Source organism: Rhinolophus sinicus, chromosome 3 (assembly GCF_057876585.1).
Source record: "Rhinolophus sinicus isolate RSI-liver-muscle chromosome 3, RSI-T2T, whole genome shotgun sequence".
Classification (NCBI taxonomy): domain Eukaryota; kingdom Metazoa; phylum Chordata; class Mammalia; order Chiroptera; family Rhinolophidae; genus Rhinolophus; species Rhinolophus sinicus.
Window position 1 is genome coordinate 127,556,029 of NC_142503.1, and position 18,835 is coordinate 127,574,863.

The 18,835-nt window shown below is 46.1% G+C and overlaps 3 protein-coding genes across 17 annotated transcripts; 2 read left to right on the forward strand and 1 right to left on the reverse strand.

The window, feature by feature from the left end:
* Positions 1 to 2: 2 nt before the first annotated feature.
* NEDD8 (NEDD8 ubiquitin like modifier) lies at positions 3 to 5,444 on the forward strand. Of its 2 annotated transcripts, XM_074328078.2 has the most exons (5): positions 15 to 191; positions 642 to 739; positions 4,180 to 4,227; positions 4,403 to 4,485; positions 5,085 to 5,444. In XM_074328078.2, the coding sequence occupies exons 1-5, from the start codon at positions 140 to 142 to the stop codon at positions 5,179 to 5,181; spliced, it is 378 nt and encodes a 125-aa protein (XP_074184179.1). In that variant the 5' UTR covers positions 15 to 139; the 3' UTR covers positions 5,182 to 5,444. The 2 variants fall into 2 exon arrangements, with proteins under 2 accessions (XP_019569982.1, XP_074184179.1); XM_019714423.3 differs by lacking the exon at positions 642 to 739 and having other exon boundaries at positions 3 to 157.
* Positions 5,445 to 5,584: 140 nt separating this feature from the next.
* LOC109436113 (magnesium-dependent phosphatase 1) lies at positions 5,585 to 11,488 on the forward strand. Of its 14 annotated transcripts, none has more exons than XM_088796956.1 (9): positions 6,018 to 6,364; positions 6,478 to 6,538; positions 6,609 to 6,719; positions 7,062 to 7,169; positions 7,267 to 7,362; positions 7,501 to 7,659; positions 9,729 to 9,896; positions 10,328 to 10,442; positions 10,613 to 11,488. In XM_088796956.1, the coding sequence occupies exons 1-9, from the start codon at positions 6,328 to 6,330 to the stop codon at positions 10,781 to 10,783; spliced, it is 1,026 nt and encodes a 341-aa protein (XP_088653082.1). In that variant the 5' UTR covers positions 6,018 to 6,327; the 3' UTR covers positions 10,784 to 11,488. The 14 variants fall into 14 exon arrangements, 13 of the variants coding, with proteins under 13 accessions (XP_088653086.1, XP_088653090.1, XP_088653087.1 ...); XM_088796957.1 differs by having other exon boundaries at positions 6,036 to 6,364; positions 10,593 to 10,759; XM_088796960.1 differs by having other exon boundaries at positions 5,585 to 6,364; positions 6,478 to 6,719; positions 6,896 to 7,169.
* Positions 11,489 to 12,477: 989 nt separating this feature from the next.
* Positions 12,478 to 18,823, reverse strand: TSSK4 (testis specific serine kinase 4). The gene is made up of 4 exons (XM_088796967.1): positions 14,510 to 18,823; positions 13,953 to 14,167; positions 13,193 to 13,586; positions 12,478 to 12,759 (listed from the first exon to the last, which is right to left on the reverse strand). The coding sequence occupies exons 1-4, from the start codon at positions 14,732 to 14,734 to the stop codon at positions 12,577 to 12,579; spliced, it is 1,017 nt and encodes a 338-aa protein (XP_088653093.1). The 5' UTR covers positions 14,735 to 18,823; the 3' UTR covers positions 12,478 to 12,576.
* Positions 18,824 to 18,835: the final 12 nt, after the last annotated feature.

Genomic DNA, 18,835 nt, shown 5'->3' on the forward strand with positions numbered 1-18,835 from the left:
GGTAAGGGGGCGGGGTGGAGCCAGACAGTGACCCGGAAGCAGAAGTGACTCCCACAGGCGGAGTGCTGTGAAGCGGCAGCGGAGATCGCAGCGGTAGAAGCAGCAATTTATCTGTGTGCAGCTTCAAACTGGGAAGAAGATGCTAATTAAAGTGAAGGTGGGAGCACCTCCAGCCTTGCCAAGACGCTGTGGTACTGGGCTAGCCGCTGTGCCTAACGGGAGAAGGGAAACCACGCCTTTTCCTAGCCTGGAGGGCGCTGACAGCCTCGGGGCTCCGCGCGAGGGGTGATGGGACGTAGGGGGACCCCAGAAGGTTTTGATTGCTCCGGGCTGGCCTAGCCAGACGACCAGTGGGTCTCTGCCATTCCTGATTTCTCGCCAGAACTGTGCTATGACCCAAACGGAGGCCTCCTTTGTCCCGGGGTCTCGCTGTATTCGAACCCCCGAGGTCAGAGAGAAGGCTTGACTCCTCTCTCTCTTAGATTCTTGGAGTAAGTTCTGATCTCCATTCTTCATGCCTGGGTTACCTGCTTCTCCGTAACAGGCTGCCTCTGAGCACAGCACAATAACGTTAGCCTGGGGAATCGGGGGCCTCCCAGGGACTAGACTGTAAGCTTTTGCTGGTTGTCGCCGAGGTGTAGTAGTATTTCAGCCAGCCTTCAGGAACCAAAGCTTTGAGTGTGTTCAATCAGCACCTGCCTTTCAGAGCCAGGCATCCTGGACCAGCCTCACTGGGCAGGTTAGTTACCAGTGCCCTGGTTCTTGGTACTAGCAGTGTTTCCTTCTCCATCTCTCAACTCCCGTGATTTTTCACCAATTCCCAACCCTCATTAGTCCTATCTGCTATTTCCTCTTTTGTACCTGCAGACAGAGACAAAACCTAATTGATGCACTGCAGCATTAGTTTTGTTTTGTTTTGTTTTTGGTTTTTTGGTTGGTTGGTTTGTTTTTACTGCTAAGTAAGTCTGTGGTTATTTCATCAGCTCCTTAGTGTATTTACCATACATAATAGCCATTCTTAACCTCTTCAGTCCTTCCAAACCACCTTTTAGCTAAGGATTGAGGCCAAACAGCATGGCCAAAGATCATTGTTTTTCAAACTGAGTAGTGACCTATAAAAGAGTCACTAACACTAATTGTGAAATCAATTTTATGGGTCGTGAGCAACATTAAATAAAGAAGAAAGGTAATATCAGGGTATACTGCTGGGAAAGAGTATTGTTTTATGAATTTTCATTTTATATGAATATTACACACATGTATGTGTTACTAGTTCATATGTATTTCTTAGTGTGGGTCACTGTCAAAAAAGTGTGAGAAACACTAGCAGATGAATGCTTTTATTTTCTTTTTAATGCATAAGGTTTCTTGTGTCCTCTTAATATTGTCTCAGTCCACAGAACAGGTTTTTGTAAACTTTTGGTGTTCCATGTTTTGTAAACTTTTTTAAAAATCTCAGTCTACACTAAAAAATTTTACCTCATGCCTCAGACAGACACAAAAAACTTAACTATGTAAGATATGCTCTGATATTTTCAATTCTAAGTTCATTTCATAACCCACTGATGGTTGAGACCTGAAGTTAAAAAAAAAATACTTTGTTATAGGTGGGCTTCTCAACTTAAAAGTGCGAAAGAATCACCTTGGGACCTTGTAAAGATACTGATTCTAACTCAGTGATTCTGGTTCTAAAATTGTCCGTCTCCTTTCCTGAAACACTTTCTTTTCTGCCTTTAAACAGATTTCTCTGTCCTCCATCTCTCTTCTTTTTTGTTTGCTGCATTTCTTCATGTGTTAAATACCTATGGGAGCAATTAGTTTACTATTAATTACTATACAAATGATAGGTTATATTGTCAGGTCTCCTTTGTGAATTACTCATTTTTCAACTTTTGTCTCCATGTAGCTGACTTCTTCCAAATCTCTTTCTGCAATCCTTTACAAATCCATCTGTTTAAACCTTCTCTTGATACCTCGTCTTCGTCCTTCTAAAATTAAATACATCATCTCCTGTCTTAAGCTGTCTCCCCAGTACTCATCTCATATATTGATATCCTATCAATCTACCAGGTGTCAGGAACTCAGTTCTTTAGAGTCATTTTTTTGTTAGAGAACTTAATTTTTCCGTTGATACCTCTTTTTGCTTGATTTTCTTTGCATTCCCATTACCTTTATTCTGGTTTTGGGGTCTCATTAACTTATGTCTTTATTTCTCTGTAATCCCTCCAACCAGGTTTTCTTGCCCCTGTAGCCCCTCTAAAGTTTAGAGTCTAAACCAAGAAATGATGTACAAAATCATAATGTACAGATCTTTAAACTTCTTTTTCGTCATATTACTCCCTAACCCCAGATCCTGCATTGGTACCCTCTTAGCAGATTACTTTGAGCAACTATCTTTACCATCTAAGCCCCAGTTTTCTCATTCATTTTTTCTTAACATAGCATAAAACACAAAGTTCTTTAAAGGTTCAGTTCAATGAGTTTTTAACCACAGTACACACCCAGGTAACCACAGATCTAGAACATTTTCACCCCTATGCTCAGACAGTTTCCATAGGAAAGGGTCTAAAAAATTACCGAATATTGTCACTGTCATTTCATAAAAGGACATTTTAACACCTGAATCAATTTAGTTTTATTAAAATCTCATTGCTGTCAGTGCTTTTCTCATTTTACCATAGACTGTTGAAAATTTTTACACAGACCAGCTTCGGTTGGGGTAGAAACTTGAGAATCGTAATTTATTCTTTTGTATCCTAACAGGTAAATCCAAGGGAATTGCTCTTGCATTTTTGGAAATACTGTATACCTAGGACTGAACCATTCTTGTAGTTGAGAAATTAGGCCCTAAGTACTTTCTGCATGCTGGTCTATGTGAATACTATTACTGGAAACCATATGTTATTTCGTGAACCTATCACAGGAGCATACTTTGGGTCCCAATACTAAACCATCCAGACTCAGTTAGGCAATACTGAGTCCAGAGCTAAGAGCTGAGGTTCTGGGGCCAGAGAGTCTGTATTTGGATCCACACTCTACTTTTGATTTCATAGGCATGCTTTTTAACCAGTCCAAATCCCATTTTCATCTTCTATAAATTGGTGATAGCAATAAAATACGTCTCAGAAATATTTGCAAGAATTAAATGTATCCATGCGTGTATGACACTCAGCATAACTTCTGATTCTTAGAAAGTGTTCAGTAAACGCTGGCTGTGATCATAACGTGATCATCGATGTATTTAGCCCTTCCACAAATCTTTCTTATTGCTTGTATGTCAAATACTGGGCACTGTGCTTAGATTAGAACAATCTCTGTCCTTTAGGAAGTTGGAGAGTTTGACACTTAAACAACTAGCTGTAATGGGTATTAAAGTGCATTGGGAACAAGTCATCGATCTTATTTTAAAGGGTCCTTGAAGGTATAAGAAAGAGTAGGGGAGGATATGGCAGTAAGGAATACAGTAAAAGCAAAGAAATGCCCCTAAGTTAGGCCATGCATGGTGTATTTGTGGTCTGGATTACTGTCGATTGGTGTGGATATGAACTTTAAGAACAAGGATGGATGGGAAATTAGATTGGATAGAGCACAGCATTTTTAAGTGTACAATCAGTATATTGTGTTTGGATATCAGCGCCCTTAGCCTATGGAAGACGTCAAGAAGACCAGAGCTGCAATTTAGAATTTAGGTAAAAGTCTGGAGAAGATAGGGAGAATAGAATGTTGAATTCTAGTATTACTGAAAAGCTGGTCGGAGGTAATCTCTGCTATCCTTGAAAACTCTTTGAATTATCTGAATGTTAATTTCTATCATTGATATATAAAACAAGATCCTTCTGACTTAAAGGAATACTTTCCTTAGGACACTTCTCATAGCTGTCTCATGCAAAGGAATGCCAGTATTCTCAAGGATTCTAGTGGGGTAAGATGGGAAGTGTAAGATGACTTCCCATCAAGGTCAAATGGTCTCCAGAATCTGCCCTATCAAAGTTGTCCACAGCCTAAAAATGTTTGATGAATACAGGTATGGTCAAAGCCTTCTGATTCTTCAAAGCAGCTTTGCTGAGAATGTGCATCTCTCAGAAGGTAGTCGATCCCAGAGACCAGGACAGGACATTTTCCCTAGAAGACAGATTGTATATTTGTCTGTAGGACTCATGAAACCCTTGCCTGTTTCAGACGCTGACCGGAAAGGAGATTGAGATTGACATTGAACCCACAGACAAGGTACTGTATGCCCAACACCCCCTCATGCCTGTCTCCCTGCGTGTACTGTTGTTTGGATATGCTGATGAACTTAGTCCTTTGCTTTCATGCTGTCGGCATAGCTCTTGTTCTTTCCACTTCCATAGTCCTACCCCTACCTACCACGGGTAGCCCCTGACTACTTGTACCCCTAAAGGTGGAGCGAATCAAGGAACGTGTGGAAGAGAAAGAAGGAATCCCCCCACAGCAGCAGCGGCTCATCTACAGTGGTAAACAGATGTGAGTTTGGAATGGGAATGAGGGTGTGGTAATCTTACGTGAAGATCAGGGAGCAAATACTGGAGGAGAAGCAGACCTGCTGCTTTTGATTGGTGGCTTAGACCCTTTGGCAATTCGGTGAAGCCTATGAACCCCTTCTCTGAATAAGATTTTTGCAGACACAAAATAAAATACATAGAATTACAAAAGAGACTAAGTATATTGACATACAGTTATCAAAATACTAAAAAGGCAAATCTGTAACATAATATATGTGCTTTTTTATTAATACATTAAGCTCTAGTGGTGGGTCTAATAACTACCATAATTTTGAAGTATTTTCAAGGTACCTGTAAACAATTGTAATGTGACATTAAAATATCGAATTTCTACTGTTAGCAGATTACCCATATTTCTAATACCACTGTGGGTTTGTGTCTGTGTTCAAAAATTTTTTAAATGTCAATTTCAGTTAGGGATTAGTGAAAATAAAGGCGTAATTTTTTTCCTCATCTGAGTTCATAGACCCCCAGAGAGATCCATGAAACCCAGGTTAAGAACCTTGTTCCAGATGGTATTTCCAATGCTTTTTCTTTTTTTTTTTTAACCTTTTCTTGCAGGAATGATGAGAAGACAGCAGCTGATTACAAAATCCTTGGTGGTTCAGTCCTCCACCTGGTGTTGGCTCTGAGAGGAGGAGGTGGTCTTAGTCAGTGATGGGCCCTCCTTCCATTTTACCTCCTTACCCTGTCCCTCGTAACGAGGCATCATATATCCTCTCACTCTCTGGGACACCAGAGCCACTGCCCCTCTCCTGGATGCCCAGTCTTGTGTGTGTACTGGTAGGAGACTGTGAGGACCCCAGAATGCAGTGTTCCTGGTCCAAATGGCCTTTGCTGGGTATTGGGGTTTAGTTTGCAGTCCTGTGTATTTCCCTCTCACGTCCATGTCCCTGGTTGTCAATAAAATATTTCCTGGCCTCTTGGACTCTTTCTTGTATTGCACAAATACGACTGAAATCAAAACAGACCTAATGCACACCCAGTTATACCAGACTGAAGGAGTGGGACAATGGAAGAGATTGTGCCTTTAGAATGATTGCCAGACTCGAGGACTGCTATTCTCAGTGGCAGGCGTGTGCTGGTGCCAGCTCTTCCCAACTCATGAGAGCTAACTATTGGCATCTCTTCTCAAACCTGAGTGAAGAACTTCATATCGGTAGCTTAAAATTGGCCGTGGTAGGAATTTTTACAGAAATTGGCAAACAATACAAATTGGTCCCTACCTAAAGTAGTTGTTACACAGCTACCAGCATACTCCTGACATGGGTGGTAGAAATCAGGAGAGGGAATTCTCTCCCATTGTAGCCACATGGGACATTTGCGCCTGGTTTGAGAGAGGCCTCAAGGTTTTTGCAGACACCACCCGCGTTCCTTACGGCTGGAATATTGCTGAGGGCTCTGGGCTCTACACTGTGGAGAGGCTGATCTGGACAAAGGTTGAGTGAGGAGTGACAAGCTATGATGGGTCACTTGGGTCTCAAGGTGAAAGGAGAGACGGGTTCTGGAAGAAAAGGCTTCTTTTTCGTGGCTTCTCTAGTAGAACTTGGGGAGGACAGAAATAAATGAAGAAGGGACGGGATCCCAGCGGTCGAGTGGACACTTGCTGCGGTTCTCTCCCGACTCCACCGTTAGAAGGCGCGCTTGTGCGGTCTCCAGGCTGACAGCCCCAGCCCAGCGTGGCGACGCTCTAGCCGAAGTCTCTAAGGCAGGCGGGGTGGCATATCGGCCGCCGGAGTGTATCAAGCACTCTGGCCCCGGAGAAGGCCAGCTTCCGTGTGCCCGGCTGGTGGGTGCGGGGGTCATGGCGGGGCTTCCGGAGCTGGCAGTCTTCGACCTGGGTGAGGGACCCCACTGCGGAGAGTTTCGTAGGGCGCTCGCTTCCAAACCCCAGTTGCAGCTCTCCAGGCCCTGCGCCCTCCAGTCTGAACCCTCCCCTTTCTTCCTCTCGCAGATTATACACTCTGGCCATTCTGGGTAGACACGCACGTAGATCCCCCTTTCCACAAGAGCAGGTGAGGCAGGGCTGGGAGGATCGGGGCCAGGCAGGCCGGCCGGAGCTGAGCGCACTCTTGCCTTCTCCAGTGATGGAACTGTACAAGACAGGCGAGGCCAGACCATCCGACTGTACCCGGAGGTGCCTGAGGTCCTGGAACGATTTCGGAGCCTTGGGGTGCCCGTCGCTGCCGCTTCACGGTAAGAAGAGCGACTGGAAAAAAATACTGCCAGTCTAATGCTGACAGATGCGTGCATGAGACTTCTCGTGTAACCCCTTGGCTACAAAAATTTAGGCGATGCAAATTTTCAAGTATTTGTATATTTTTCTAATTATACCCTCCCCTGTGCCTTTTATTTATTAAACATTGGCTCAGTGCCAGCTGTGTCGGACAGGAAGGATATCGAGATGAATAAGGACGGAGGAAACCTATCTATCCATCCTGGGAAAACAGCAAGTTGATTTCCCCCCGGTTACACATAACTTCACTTGCAGCCCCTGCCCTCCACTCTCCTGATCCCATCTCCTACATCTTTTTGCAGGACAGGCGAGATTAAAGGGGCCAAACAGCTACTGGAGCTCTTTGACCTTGTGCGATACTTTGTTCATCAGGAAATCTATCCAGGGAGCAAGGTCACACACTTTGAGAGGTACGGGAAGATAAGGGTAGAAGCAGGAAGAGAGAAGAGCAGAGAGGCTGCAGGAGCTCAGAAGCCAGCGTGGTTCCCCCTGCCCTGTCTTGCACAGATTGCAGCAGAAGACTGGAGTTCCTTTCTCCCAGATGATCTTCTTTGATGATGAGATGCGGAATATTGTAGACGTCAGCAAACTGGGTACTGAGTGGTGAGAATAGCCATTTGGGGAATAAGGAGAAAGGGTACCCAGGAGAGGTTAGGTGGAATTTGCATGACAAGGGACACCCCCCAAAAAAGAGAGTCATTGGGAGTTCTGAAGGCCTGATGAAATGTGATTTCTTTCTAGGTGTTACCTGCATTCATGTCCAGAATGGAATGAGTCTTCAAACCCTAACTCAAGGGTTAGAGACATTTGCAAAGGCCCAAGCCAGACCCTGAGGTCCAGTCCTGTGGCTAAGCCTCATTTGAGGCATGAAACTGAAGGAAATCAGGAAGGCATTTTCAGGTGCATTTGTAAATTATTAAAGTGTATTTGTGTGTGACAGAAGAGATCTTACCCACAGTGTGGGTTGTTTCTATTTTTCTCGCTTGTGAATGGGGGTTGGCTATCTGGAGGTGCCAAGACCAGAGTGTGAGGCATTAGACTGCCTCAGGTTCTGTCGTACAAACTTGTGGCAAACCCAAGACTGTGGTGATCCCCATGTGCTTGCCCCATCCCCAATCCCTCTCTCAAGTTCTGTCAAGGGCATGAAGAAGTCAGTTCCCTGAACATGGGACGTTATGTGCGTTACCCTGCACATTTCCTTCCAGGAAACAAATACTTTGTTTTCAGGAAGAGTGGGAGTTGCCTTTTTATATAGTCAAAAGTGAAGTGGCTGCTTTAAGAGGAGTCTGTGGATTTGAGGCTGGTGGCTCCCATCACGTTTGAAGTGGCCTTCTTGGTGCCTATTGATGATGTCACCGCGGTGCCCCAAGGAGGGATTGGCCAAGGCTGGTGGTCTCTGAATGATGAGATGGCACCCTCTCAGGAGCAAGCGGAAGTATACAGGACCCTGTGTGGCAGAGGCTGCAGAGGCCAGGGTCACGATGAGTAGTCTCTGCTGACTCTTACGGAGGAGTGAGCCCGGGCAAGGCTGGTTGGCTGGGAGGCACTAGCTGCAGGGGCTGAGGGGAGACCAGGCTCTGGGCAGGGATGAGACCCAGGAGATGAGTTGTCCCAAAACCTTGGCGACGGCCTAGCAAGGCGTTTTCCAGTGCCAGGAGGCTGTGCCTTGTCGAGGAGCCTGGCTCTGTCTGCCCGCCTTCCTCCACCCCAGAAGGAAGCGCTCATGGCAGGGAAGGGGATCTGAGTGGAGGTGTGCTGGCTCCCACTGTTTAAGCTTGGGGCATGAGTTTCCAGTCCTTACTTGATACTGGGCAAGAGGGAATCTGAGGTGATGAAGAAAGAGGGCTTCTCAAAACTCCTATCTGGTGGGGGGAAATGAGCAACAACTGGCATTTAAAGTATAGTATAGCACTCTGTGATGGAGACGTTCCTGAAAACCAGGGGAGCACAGGTGAAACAGGTGTCAGGGGTCCAGAAGACTAGACGTATGCCAAGTAGAGAGTTGAGGTACCCCAGGAAAAAGTAACTGTGTGTGCAAAACAGGCAGGAAAGAGGACGGTATATTTAGGGGAAAGAGAAGTTCTGGTTGCTGTGCACTGAAAGGGAAAAGGAAATAGAAGTGTGAGTGGAGAGGTAATCAAGGACCAGATCACGAAGGACCTTGTGTGTCTCGTTTGAAAAGTTTTGGATATTATCCTATAGGCAATAGAGAGTATGGAAGGATTTTACGCAGACAAGGGCCATCAGATGTGGGCGGGGCAGGGAGTGGATAACTCTGTTAGAAGTACAGAAGATGAAAGGGAAATTGAGATCAGGTTTTATTTCTCTAGCCCCCTGTGCTTCCTTCTATTTGAACCTGTGGACCTTGGACACTTGCTAGGATAGCAAGGGAACAGTAATTATAAAAAGTGACTGAACTCTGGTTGTGATAATGGGGAGGCTATGCATGTGTGGGTACAGGGGGGATATGGGAAATCTCTGTACCTTCTACTCAATTGTGCTGTGAACCTAAAACTGCTCTGAGAAATAAAGTCTATAAATTAAAAGAAAAAGAAGAAGAAGACTGGAAATGACTTGAAAGGCACCTTGGAATAGCAAAAGAATCCTGGCTTTGGAAGTCATACCACCACATTTCAATTACTGCTCAATCTCTTACTAGTTGTGATTTTTGACCAAAAAAAATTTAGTATCTTCGTGCCTGTTTTCACATTTGTAAAGTGAAGATAGTGCATTCATTGTAGAGAGTCATTTTGGGATTAAAATAACAGTCAAGTGCGTAGCACATATTATGCACTCCATGCTTGGTGGATAATTTTTTCCTTCATACAATATGGGCCTGCTCCATTGGACTCCAGGGAAGAAGAAGGGGCCCACCCCTAAAGAAAAAGCACCAGTAGGGAGGGCCCAGGGGGGAAGCAGGGGCTTCTACCTGCCACGTTCATGGTGTGGCTGGGTCAGCTGTCCTACAGGCTTGCGGAGGAAGAAAAGAAAAGATTGGAACAGCAGCTGGCACAGACTGGTGAGACATTATTCACCCTGGAGTTTCAGCGTGAGGCCGTGGAGAATGCCACCAGTGCAGAAGTGCTTTGCACCATGGAACGTGCTGTCCATGGCATGAGGAAAGCCTACCAGCACATGTGGGTATGGGGGAAGGGGCAGAGGGGGCCCAGGCACTGGGGAGAGTAGGTGGGTATTGTATTTTGAATCATAAAACCTCTTAGAATGTGAATTCACGGTATAAATGTAAATCTATGGTGGCTAGACCTCTGTCAGCCTCCTTGCTTCCTGCAAGAATATCTCGTTGCTGGTTGGAGCATTCTAGCAAGGAAAGATGATTCTCCTAATGTTTAAAGATCCTTCAAGGAAGGGAACATAATCTATCCCACCCAATGTGGCTTCTTGCCGTGTCTCAGCCCAGACTGGGCTCATTACAATTTTCCAGGCATCTCTTCTACCTGGTAGCCGTGGATTTATCAGTCTGAGGCCACAGACTAGAAGACCTTCATTCATGTGAGATGAGAAAATCAGGGAGGTTGTTGCCTGATTTTTTGTCTATATATCTTCTCAGGGACATTGACAAGGTAGATGAACAGCTGGCTGACATCACAGAACAACAGGAGGTGGCCCAGCAGATCTCTGATGCCATTTCTTGGCCTGTGGGCTTTGGAGATGACGTGGATGAGGTAATTGGGAGTGAGGAGTCAGGGAGTCTTAGCGAAAACATGGGACCAGCCAAAAGCAATGCCCAAAAGAATCATGGGGCAGGTTTGGGGGGAGACTCCAAAAGTGATATGTTTTTGGAAGCAGAGGTTTCCTTTCTTCATCTTGACCAGTCTGATCATCCGCTGTCCAGGATGAGCTGTCAGAGGAGCTAAAGGAGCTGGAGCAGGAGGAACTGGCCCAGGAGTTGTCACATGTGGGCGACAAGGAGGAAGAATCCCCAGTCAAAGTGGCTCGTGTACCCTCTACACAGCTGCCTGCAGGGCCAAGTACCCAGGGTTGTTCTGTGGTCTCAAGGACTTGAGAGGATGGGATAGATACGGGGAGAGGTTTTCCTCATCCATCCCACCTCAGACGAACCAGGCGGAGAGGGCTGCTGCCACAGTTGCACAGGTGTTTGACTGCATAAGAGCACCTGGTTAGAGGGGAGTGGGGACTGAAATCCAGACTGTGCTCCACTCAGCAAGCTGCGCACCCTGGTTTAGGGCTGCAAATGCAGGGAGAGAGAGACCGCTTTTTCCAATTTGCACAAAGGTACTATGGGTGTAGCAGCAGCTCAGCAAGCAGAAGGGCCATACCTTTAGGTTCTTTGCTGAGGAGAGAGAATTCAGCAGGTTCTGAATGTTGTAGCAGGTGCTGAGGCCTTAACACATCTTTCTTTCTCTGGGTATCCTTGTCCCCAAAGCTCCCAAAGCGGATGAAGACGATGAGGCACTAAAGCAGTTGGCGGGTGGGTATCCTGATGAGTCTGGGCTTATCTTCCTGACGCTGCCCTCAATGGCCTCTTTTCCTTAAGTGCCAAGTGCTGAGCTAAAGGAACATAGGCTTTTGGGGAGGCCTTGCTGAGGGTGGCGGTGTAACCCTGCCTGAGAAAAAGGGTCTGTTGCCTTCCCATCCGTGGCTCAACTCTGAAGAAGGACTTGGTGCAGGATTAGCCCCTGGGCTCCCTTCTTTTTTATAGCAATTATAGTGCCCTTGTTCCCCATAAAATTGGACAGATGGAACTCTAGCACTTATACTGCCTTGTCTACACCTGAAACTCTCCCCCTGGTCCTTGGAGCTTTGTTTCAAGCAATGAATAATAATGGGAGTAATGAAGGCGCATTGGAACATAAAACAAAGATATTTCCAATATCTTACCCACTAGGTTCCAGGCAGATACTGTTTCATCTTTAAAGTTGGTTTGTCCTCGAATTGCCTTGTGCTGAGGTTGAGAAAACTGCCATCTATTACTTATCTTAGAACCACGTGGGGTTGTCTCTGTGTCTTCCCTCATCACTTTCCTCCAGTCAGCCTCTGCCAACACAGCCCCATGACTTCCTACCCATTTTCCTTTTGCAAAGCCAATTCTCAAGGACAGGGAGGTAGAACACAGAGATAAAGGGGCAAGTAGCTTTCCTTTATCCAGAACCCATAGTTAATAGGCTTGGTTTGTACCCTGCCTTCTGTGTCTAGGAGCAATAATGTGAGGGGCCATGGTTCACTTGGATTGTTTCCATGGTGATTAAGGTGGCATTTGGAGGTATCGAAGGAACCAAGGTACTTCACACATCCTGATACCCATTTCTAAAAGCACAGACAGTGCCATGCCTTTATACTATAGACAGAGGCAGAGCCATAACCAGAGTAACCATAAGACCCAGTAGTATAGTATAGTATAGTATAGTATAGTATAGTATAGTATAGTATAGTATAGTGAAATAAGACCGGGTCTTATATTAATTTTTGCTCCAAAAGACGCATTAGAGCTGACGGTCCGGCTAGGTCTTATTTTCAGGGAAACACGGTAGCTAGAATAATGAACCTTCCCTAAAGCAGGCGTTCATTCTGAGCATCCGTTCCCCCGAGGGCCACAGATGAGCGACACTGTGAATTACGACATGGACTTAGCAGGTATCAAGATTACTGTTACAGGCTCTGGGCAGAAATCCACCTCCTTCTTACCTTATTCCCTGCTAAGGCTCCCCTGAGAAAAGAATGTCTTTTGACCCCAGCTCATGAAATTAAATCAGAATTAGATTTATTTTTGGTATAAAAATTTTTTAGCCCCAGACCCTCCTGCTTTGCTCCTCTCTCAACCCCCTTCCTCAGCCACTTTTAGGTATTGATTTCCGAGGATTGGTGATGATTCGTGGTGCTGGCTGGCTGGCACATGGCCTCGAGCAGCCTGATCTCATGAGTGGGTGGCTCAAGCTGGAACTTCAGTACCCAGGGATCCTTGATGATGTCCAGGATGGTGGCACGCTTGGTGGCTTGGCGTAGCATCTGGAGGACCAGGTTCTAAGGCAGGGGAGAGAGAGGTCTTGGCTGAGCCTCTCATTGTGCCACACAGGCAATGAGCAGGGGACCTAAGAAAGAAGCAGGATAGCCCATCACACCACTCTGATGGAAGGGGGTGTGGCCCTGATATTATCCTGAAAAGCCATGTATTTAACTCTCTGGAGGGGAGGGGAAAGATGGGTTCCTTGGGGGAATCTCTTGCATAATCCCCATCTGACCTAAAGAGGTAGAAGCTGAAATCTGCTTACCACTCACATTTAAGGTACGGAGCCCAGTGGTTGGCCCTTTAAGCCCTCCCCATTATTTAGGGCAGGGGCTATAGCGTGCAATGGCTCTGGTAGGGAAGAGCCTCCCCCAGGGTTGGGAGGCCTACATTGGGTTCCCTCCCTGTGGGTCGTCCCTGAGGTCTCAGCCCTCCTGGGGGAGCAAGCACCTTGCACTCCTGGGAGATGGAGTAGTTACGTGGAAAAGTGACCTCCTTCTGAGTCTCTTTCAGCAGCTTCTTGAGATTGGTGTCATCAAAGGGCAGATGGGCGACCACTAGAGTGTAAAGGATGACACCCATGCTCCAGGTGTCAGACAGGAAAGGGTTGTAGGGTAAGCCTAACAAGATCTCCGGGCAGGCATAAGCAAAGCTGCCACAGTAGGTCTGGCTAAGGTGGGTAAAGCAGTTCACTTGGCGGTAAGAAGGGCTACTATGCAAAGGCTGGTTAGGAGGCACCATCTTGGCGAAGCCAAAGTCCGATATCTTCACATTCTCCCGCTTGTCCAGCAATAGGTTCTCCAACTTTAAGTCCCTACCAGCAGCAGAAAGGCTGGGGGTCAGGGAGAGGGCTTAGTATTAGACCCAGAGCTGAAAGGCCAGGGGTCAAAGGCTAGAGATGAGGCAAGGCATAGTGGGAAAGAGATGCCATTATGTGGACACAAGGTAGAGAGGAAGGAAAGCCATGGAGTTGTGAGCAGAGCCCAAAGAGGAGAGAAGATGGTACTTGAGGACCCCTGGGAGCTCACCATTTTATTTCATAAAGTGCTCTGCTCACAGTGGGAACTTAATAAATGTTATTGACCAGATGACCAAAAAAGAGTCAGTAGGAGGGACATTACAGGAGGAAAAAACAAGGCAGAAAATGGGAGATGTGCATAAAACCCCCTTGAGAGCCCAAAGGCCCCAATCTGGGTGGCAGCACCCTCACCGGTGCACGATGCCTTTGCTGTGCAGGTAGGCGATGCCCAGGGTCATCTGGGAGAACCACTTGCCAGCAAGGGGCTCAGAGCAGGCCCCGTGGCGCTGGATCCATTCAAGGACGTCACCACCCTGAGCCAGCTCCAGAATGATGTATACTCGGGACGTGGTCTCGATGGCCTGATAGAAGTTGATGAGGCATTTGTGTCGCAGGACCTTCATCACCTGGCCCCAGAATAGGGACCCATCAAACCTGGGAAGGGAGAACCCTGGCTGCACTCCCAGCCCTCCTACTCTCTCCCACAGCTACGTTTTTAGAACTTTGCAACAGGATCAAACTCCAGAGGGCTGGTGTGGGCACACCCTGTGCTTTGCACTTTCACTTTTTGAGGGGCTAGAGGTGAATGGTAGATGGAAAGAAGTTGAATTTACACAAAATAGTTTTTCTAGCTGCTTAGTGAGACATTCAGTTCTAGTTTGGGGGTTTATGGCCCCACCCTCTCCTAACCATACCCCTTCTGAGAAGCCTTAAGCAGCTTGGTACCAGTCCCCTCTTCCCTTTCCAACCTGTATCTCACGGGGCAGGAACTTGTTAAGATAGTCCTCAGAAGCCTTCTTCTTTGAGATGATCTTGATAGCCACCTTGACCTTCTGCTTTGTGTAGTAAGCCTCATATACCGTCCCATAGGAACCATTGCCGATGACCTTGCCCACCTCGTAACCATACTCCTCCATGATAGAGCGGTAGGTTGAGGTGGGTGGTGCTGCCTCCTGGGTGTCTCCCTTCCCCATGGTGTTGGGCTTGCTGAGAGCAGGGAGCTTTGCTACTTAAAAGCCTCCTGTCTGTTCAGAAAGCCAACCCCTCGAGCCACTGAGGACTACGGTACCAAAGTGAAGTTAGTCTCCAAATGCTCGCCTGTGTAGTCACACAAATCTGGGATGCTGGGTTCAGCTCTCTGCTAGGAACTTGGAAGGGGAAGAAGGAAACAGTTCTTTTTGTGGCCACTGGCTGTTGTTACTTCTTTGTCCTCTTGGTTACAGAACTCCCCAAGGTCCCGTGTTCCGCACACATCACAATTCACCTTCTATCCACTACTGGCCACAAGGCTTGAGAATAAAGTGCAGTTTAGGATATATTCATTACTGGAGGCACTTTTGCAATCTGGTGAGTCTCCCTCCATAGATCTTGTCCCTTCAACCATTCATGTTTATTGAGCACCTACTATGTGCCAAGCAGTGTGCTGAGTACTGGGATAAAATAAGAAGGCCTGCGCTGTTAGAATTTATAATCCAATATAGAAAACACAAATGTGAGAATCAGAGCATTGCAAGGTATTGTAGAAGCATGTTCTAAGGAATCTAACTTTAAAATTCATTCGTTTTTTTCAAATTGAACTAGGCTCAGTTGGGTGGTTCATCTGGTGGTCTCATCTCAGCTGGGATGGTTTGCTGCTGCTGCCTAAGGTCTCATTATCCAGCAGACTAGCCTGAGTTCCCTAACACAGTGGCCGTGAATTTCAAGAGAAAAATAAAATCACAAGTTGCATGACCAATTGGTTGGGCTCCAGAATCATAAAGCATCACTTCCGTACCTTTATATGAGTAAAGACAATTATAAGGTTACAAGGATCACTCAGATTGAAGGGGTAGAGAAGTCCACCTCTTAACTTTGAAATGTATTCGTATCCTTGAAAAGCATTCTTATTTTTGCTTCCATGACCCTGAACTCTACTTCACCCTTAAGTCCAAGGCATTAATCTGATTTTATTCCCATTTAAAACTATTTAATGTCTTCCCATTCTCCTCAGGATTAAATCCAAATTCTTTTATGTGGCTTCAAGCTACCCTGCATACCTCTCCAATTTTACCTTCTAATATACACACAATGCTCCAACCAACAGAATTGCTTTTCCTTGTTTCCTCTGTTCTGACAAACTCCAGCTCTCCCTTCAGAACTTAACTGCTGAACTGTTTTAAGGCTTGACTGCTCGCTCAAGCCCAAATTAGATGTTTCTCTCTCCTGGATGCTCCCACAGCCACAATACTTTCTGTCACAGCACCTACCATTGTCTATAATTGCTTGTCTTGCTTGCATTTTCCACTAAGCTATAAGGGAGGTCAACTGAGGAGATGAAGTCAGAGGTTTGAGAAGAATGGGTTGTGGAGAATGGAAAAGAGCTGATTTGGAAAATGAGCGGGATCACGGGACAGCTTTGAGGGCCCAGTTAAGGTTGGAGAACAAAATTTAGAGAAACATGATCTTAACACATTAGCATTCTTTTAGCATTCTGGGTATAGGTGCTTCCATATTGACAGATGAGTTAACCCAAGATCAAGGTTTCACTTGGCAGCTGCGATGAAAGAATAATGGGAGAGAGGTATCAAGAACACAAGCAAGAATGTGGCTGAAATGATAGAATGCAGAATCTAAGCTGCATGGGTTAGGAAGACAAGCTAGAAAAAATCCGAAGGGGCAGGGGGAGGGGTTGCAGATCTCAGTGAAATGGAAGAACAAATTTGGTGGGAATGGTAGGACAAAAGGTTGTGGTCATAGAGGGGTTGTCTGGATGTAAGATTTGGGGGTGGGGGCAGGGGCACACAGAGGAAAAAACAAGGGAAGAAACAGAGTTCTTGTATCTTACATCTTCTAAAATAAAACAAAAACTCCAACAACAGGTTATACCATAGGCCACTGATAAAGTCCATTTATGAACAGCTGACCAATGGTGCCAAAGTCCTGTTGGAAGCCAGACCTACATCCTCAGTCTATCAAGATGAGCACTTGTCCAGGGCACACCTGTGGTTAAGGGGCCCGCCCAGCCCCACACACCTTCTGTTCCTCCAGATAAGGAGCTGGCTCCCAATAGCATGGTGGCATCTCTGTTCTCATCACGAACGGGGGGGGGGGGGGGGGGGGGTGTAAACGAGTTCATTCGAGGAACATGTATTAAGCTGCCTACTGTATACAAAAGCACTCACTACTAGGGCCTAAGGATACCAAGCTGGATAAATTACAGTCTTCCTGTAAGGAGTTAGCAATTTCCAAGGGAGACAGACACGTAAGAAGTAAAATAATAGTACAGTGAGATAAAGTGCTATAAACAAAATCTGGAAGATGTAAGGGTAGTCTTCATAGAGAAAGTGGTGGCGTTTGCACTGTTCAAAAGAAGTCTCCAGGCAGGTAAGTAGAGAATGGAGACTGGGCAGTCTAGGCAGAAGAAACTACATGAGGCTTGCAGTGTTGAGAGAACATGACATTTAAAAGTTCAATTTGACGGGCGGCTGGGTGGCTCAGTTAGTTAGAGCGCGAGCTCTCAACAAGGTTGCTGGTTCAATTCCCACATGGGATGGTGGGCTGTACCCCTTGCAACTAAGATTGAAAACGGTGACTGGACTTGAAGCTGAGCTGCACCCTCCACAACTATATTGAAGGACAACTACTTGGAGATGATGGGCCCTGGAGAAACACACCGTTCCCCAATATTCCCCAATAAAATTTATTTAAAAAAAAAAATTCAACTTGAATACAGCATAGGATTCCAGAGGGGAATGTACCTAAAGAAGTAATTAAGAATTAAGATACAGGTCTGAGAGGCCTCATATGCCCAGCTTTGTTGACTTTATCTTACATACTCATGATGAAATTTTGGTGTAAAAAATACCTTATGCCCAATCACCCATTCACTGAATGTCCAGATTTGATGGGGCCCAGGTATTTATGTTTTTAGTAAGCATCTAGCTGAATCTAATGCACACCAAAATTTGAGAACCACTGTTGCAGGAAATAGGACACCTTTAGAATTAAAAAAATCTTGCAGCAGCAGTACTGAAAATGCATCCAAAGGGGGAGGTGACCAGGAAACTAGCAAGGTAATTGTCATAGTAATTTAGATGAGAGAAAGGGCCTGAACCAAGACATCAGATATTCAGGAAATAAGCAGAGGGGGCTTGGTGGAACTGATCTGGGGAGGAGGGGTAACTGAGAAAGAGGCCCAGGTTTCTGGCTTTAGAGACCAGGGGACTGTCATTTAAAGGCTATTCCAAAGCCACCCTAAGTTACTTTTCTAATTACAAAATTAATTGTCTAAAACACTCAACCCTCAACCCCCTACTTCCTGGAACCTCTCCTCCTCCTGCAGGGAGGAGGGCTGGGTCAGAGACGGCAGATATGAGTAAATACAGGACTTTTTGGGCCAGAAGCCACTTGTGACTTTCTGCTATACTACTTTCCTCAGGAAGAGGGAACCTTAAGTCAGCTTCCTTACATGATGCTCCCAAGTGGCCAAAGGAAAAGTCACTGCCCTAGGGTCTGACCTGCAGGGGAACTTCCGTAATGGCAAAGTCCCTTAAAATAGAGCTGACACAAATAAGGGTAAACATTTCCAAAATGATGTGCAATATAAAATTAAGAGAAGCCCAGATACATATACACCAAAGAACAAAAACATTAAAGAGAGGAACCTATAGCAAGATTCTTTACCTACAATTAACAATAACCCTATCAAGCTGTCCAACGCGAAGGGTAAAAGGGCAGACATCGTATCTCTTTCTGTTCCTCTGCATCAGACCTGGCTCAGGCTGGCCTATCCTAGGACATGGACGGGTCGTTGTACGGCCAGGAGGGCCTCCAGTACAGCCTTGATAAGATATTTTTATTTACGTATATATTTTTTGGCGGCAGGCCATTTATGACCGGTAGGTGAGAAGCAATGAGGTGAGATCCAGACTCTAGGACCCTTCTATAGGCTGTGCCCTCGCTGTCCTAGCACAGCGACACCCAATGCCTCACTCCCGCGCAGGTTGGGGGCCATAAACCGTTGTCTGGCGAGTCCCATTAGTGCTGCCGTCAAACGCTTCGGGGCGTCCACTAGGTGTGGGCACAGCCGCTGCCCG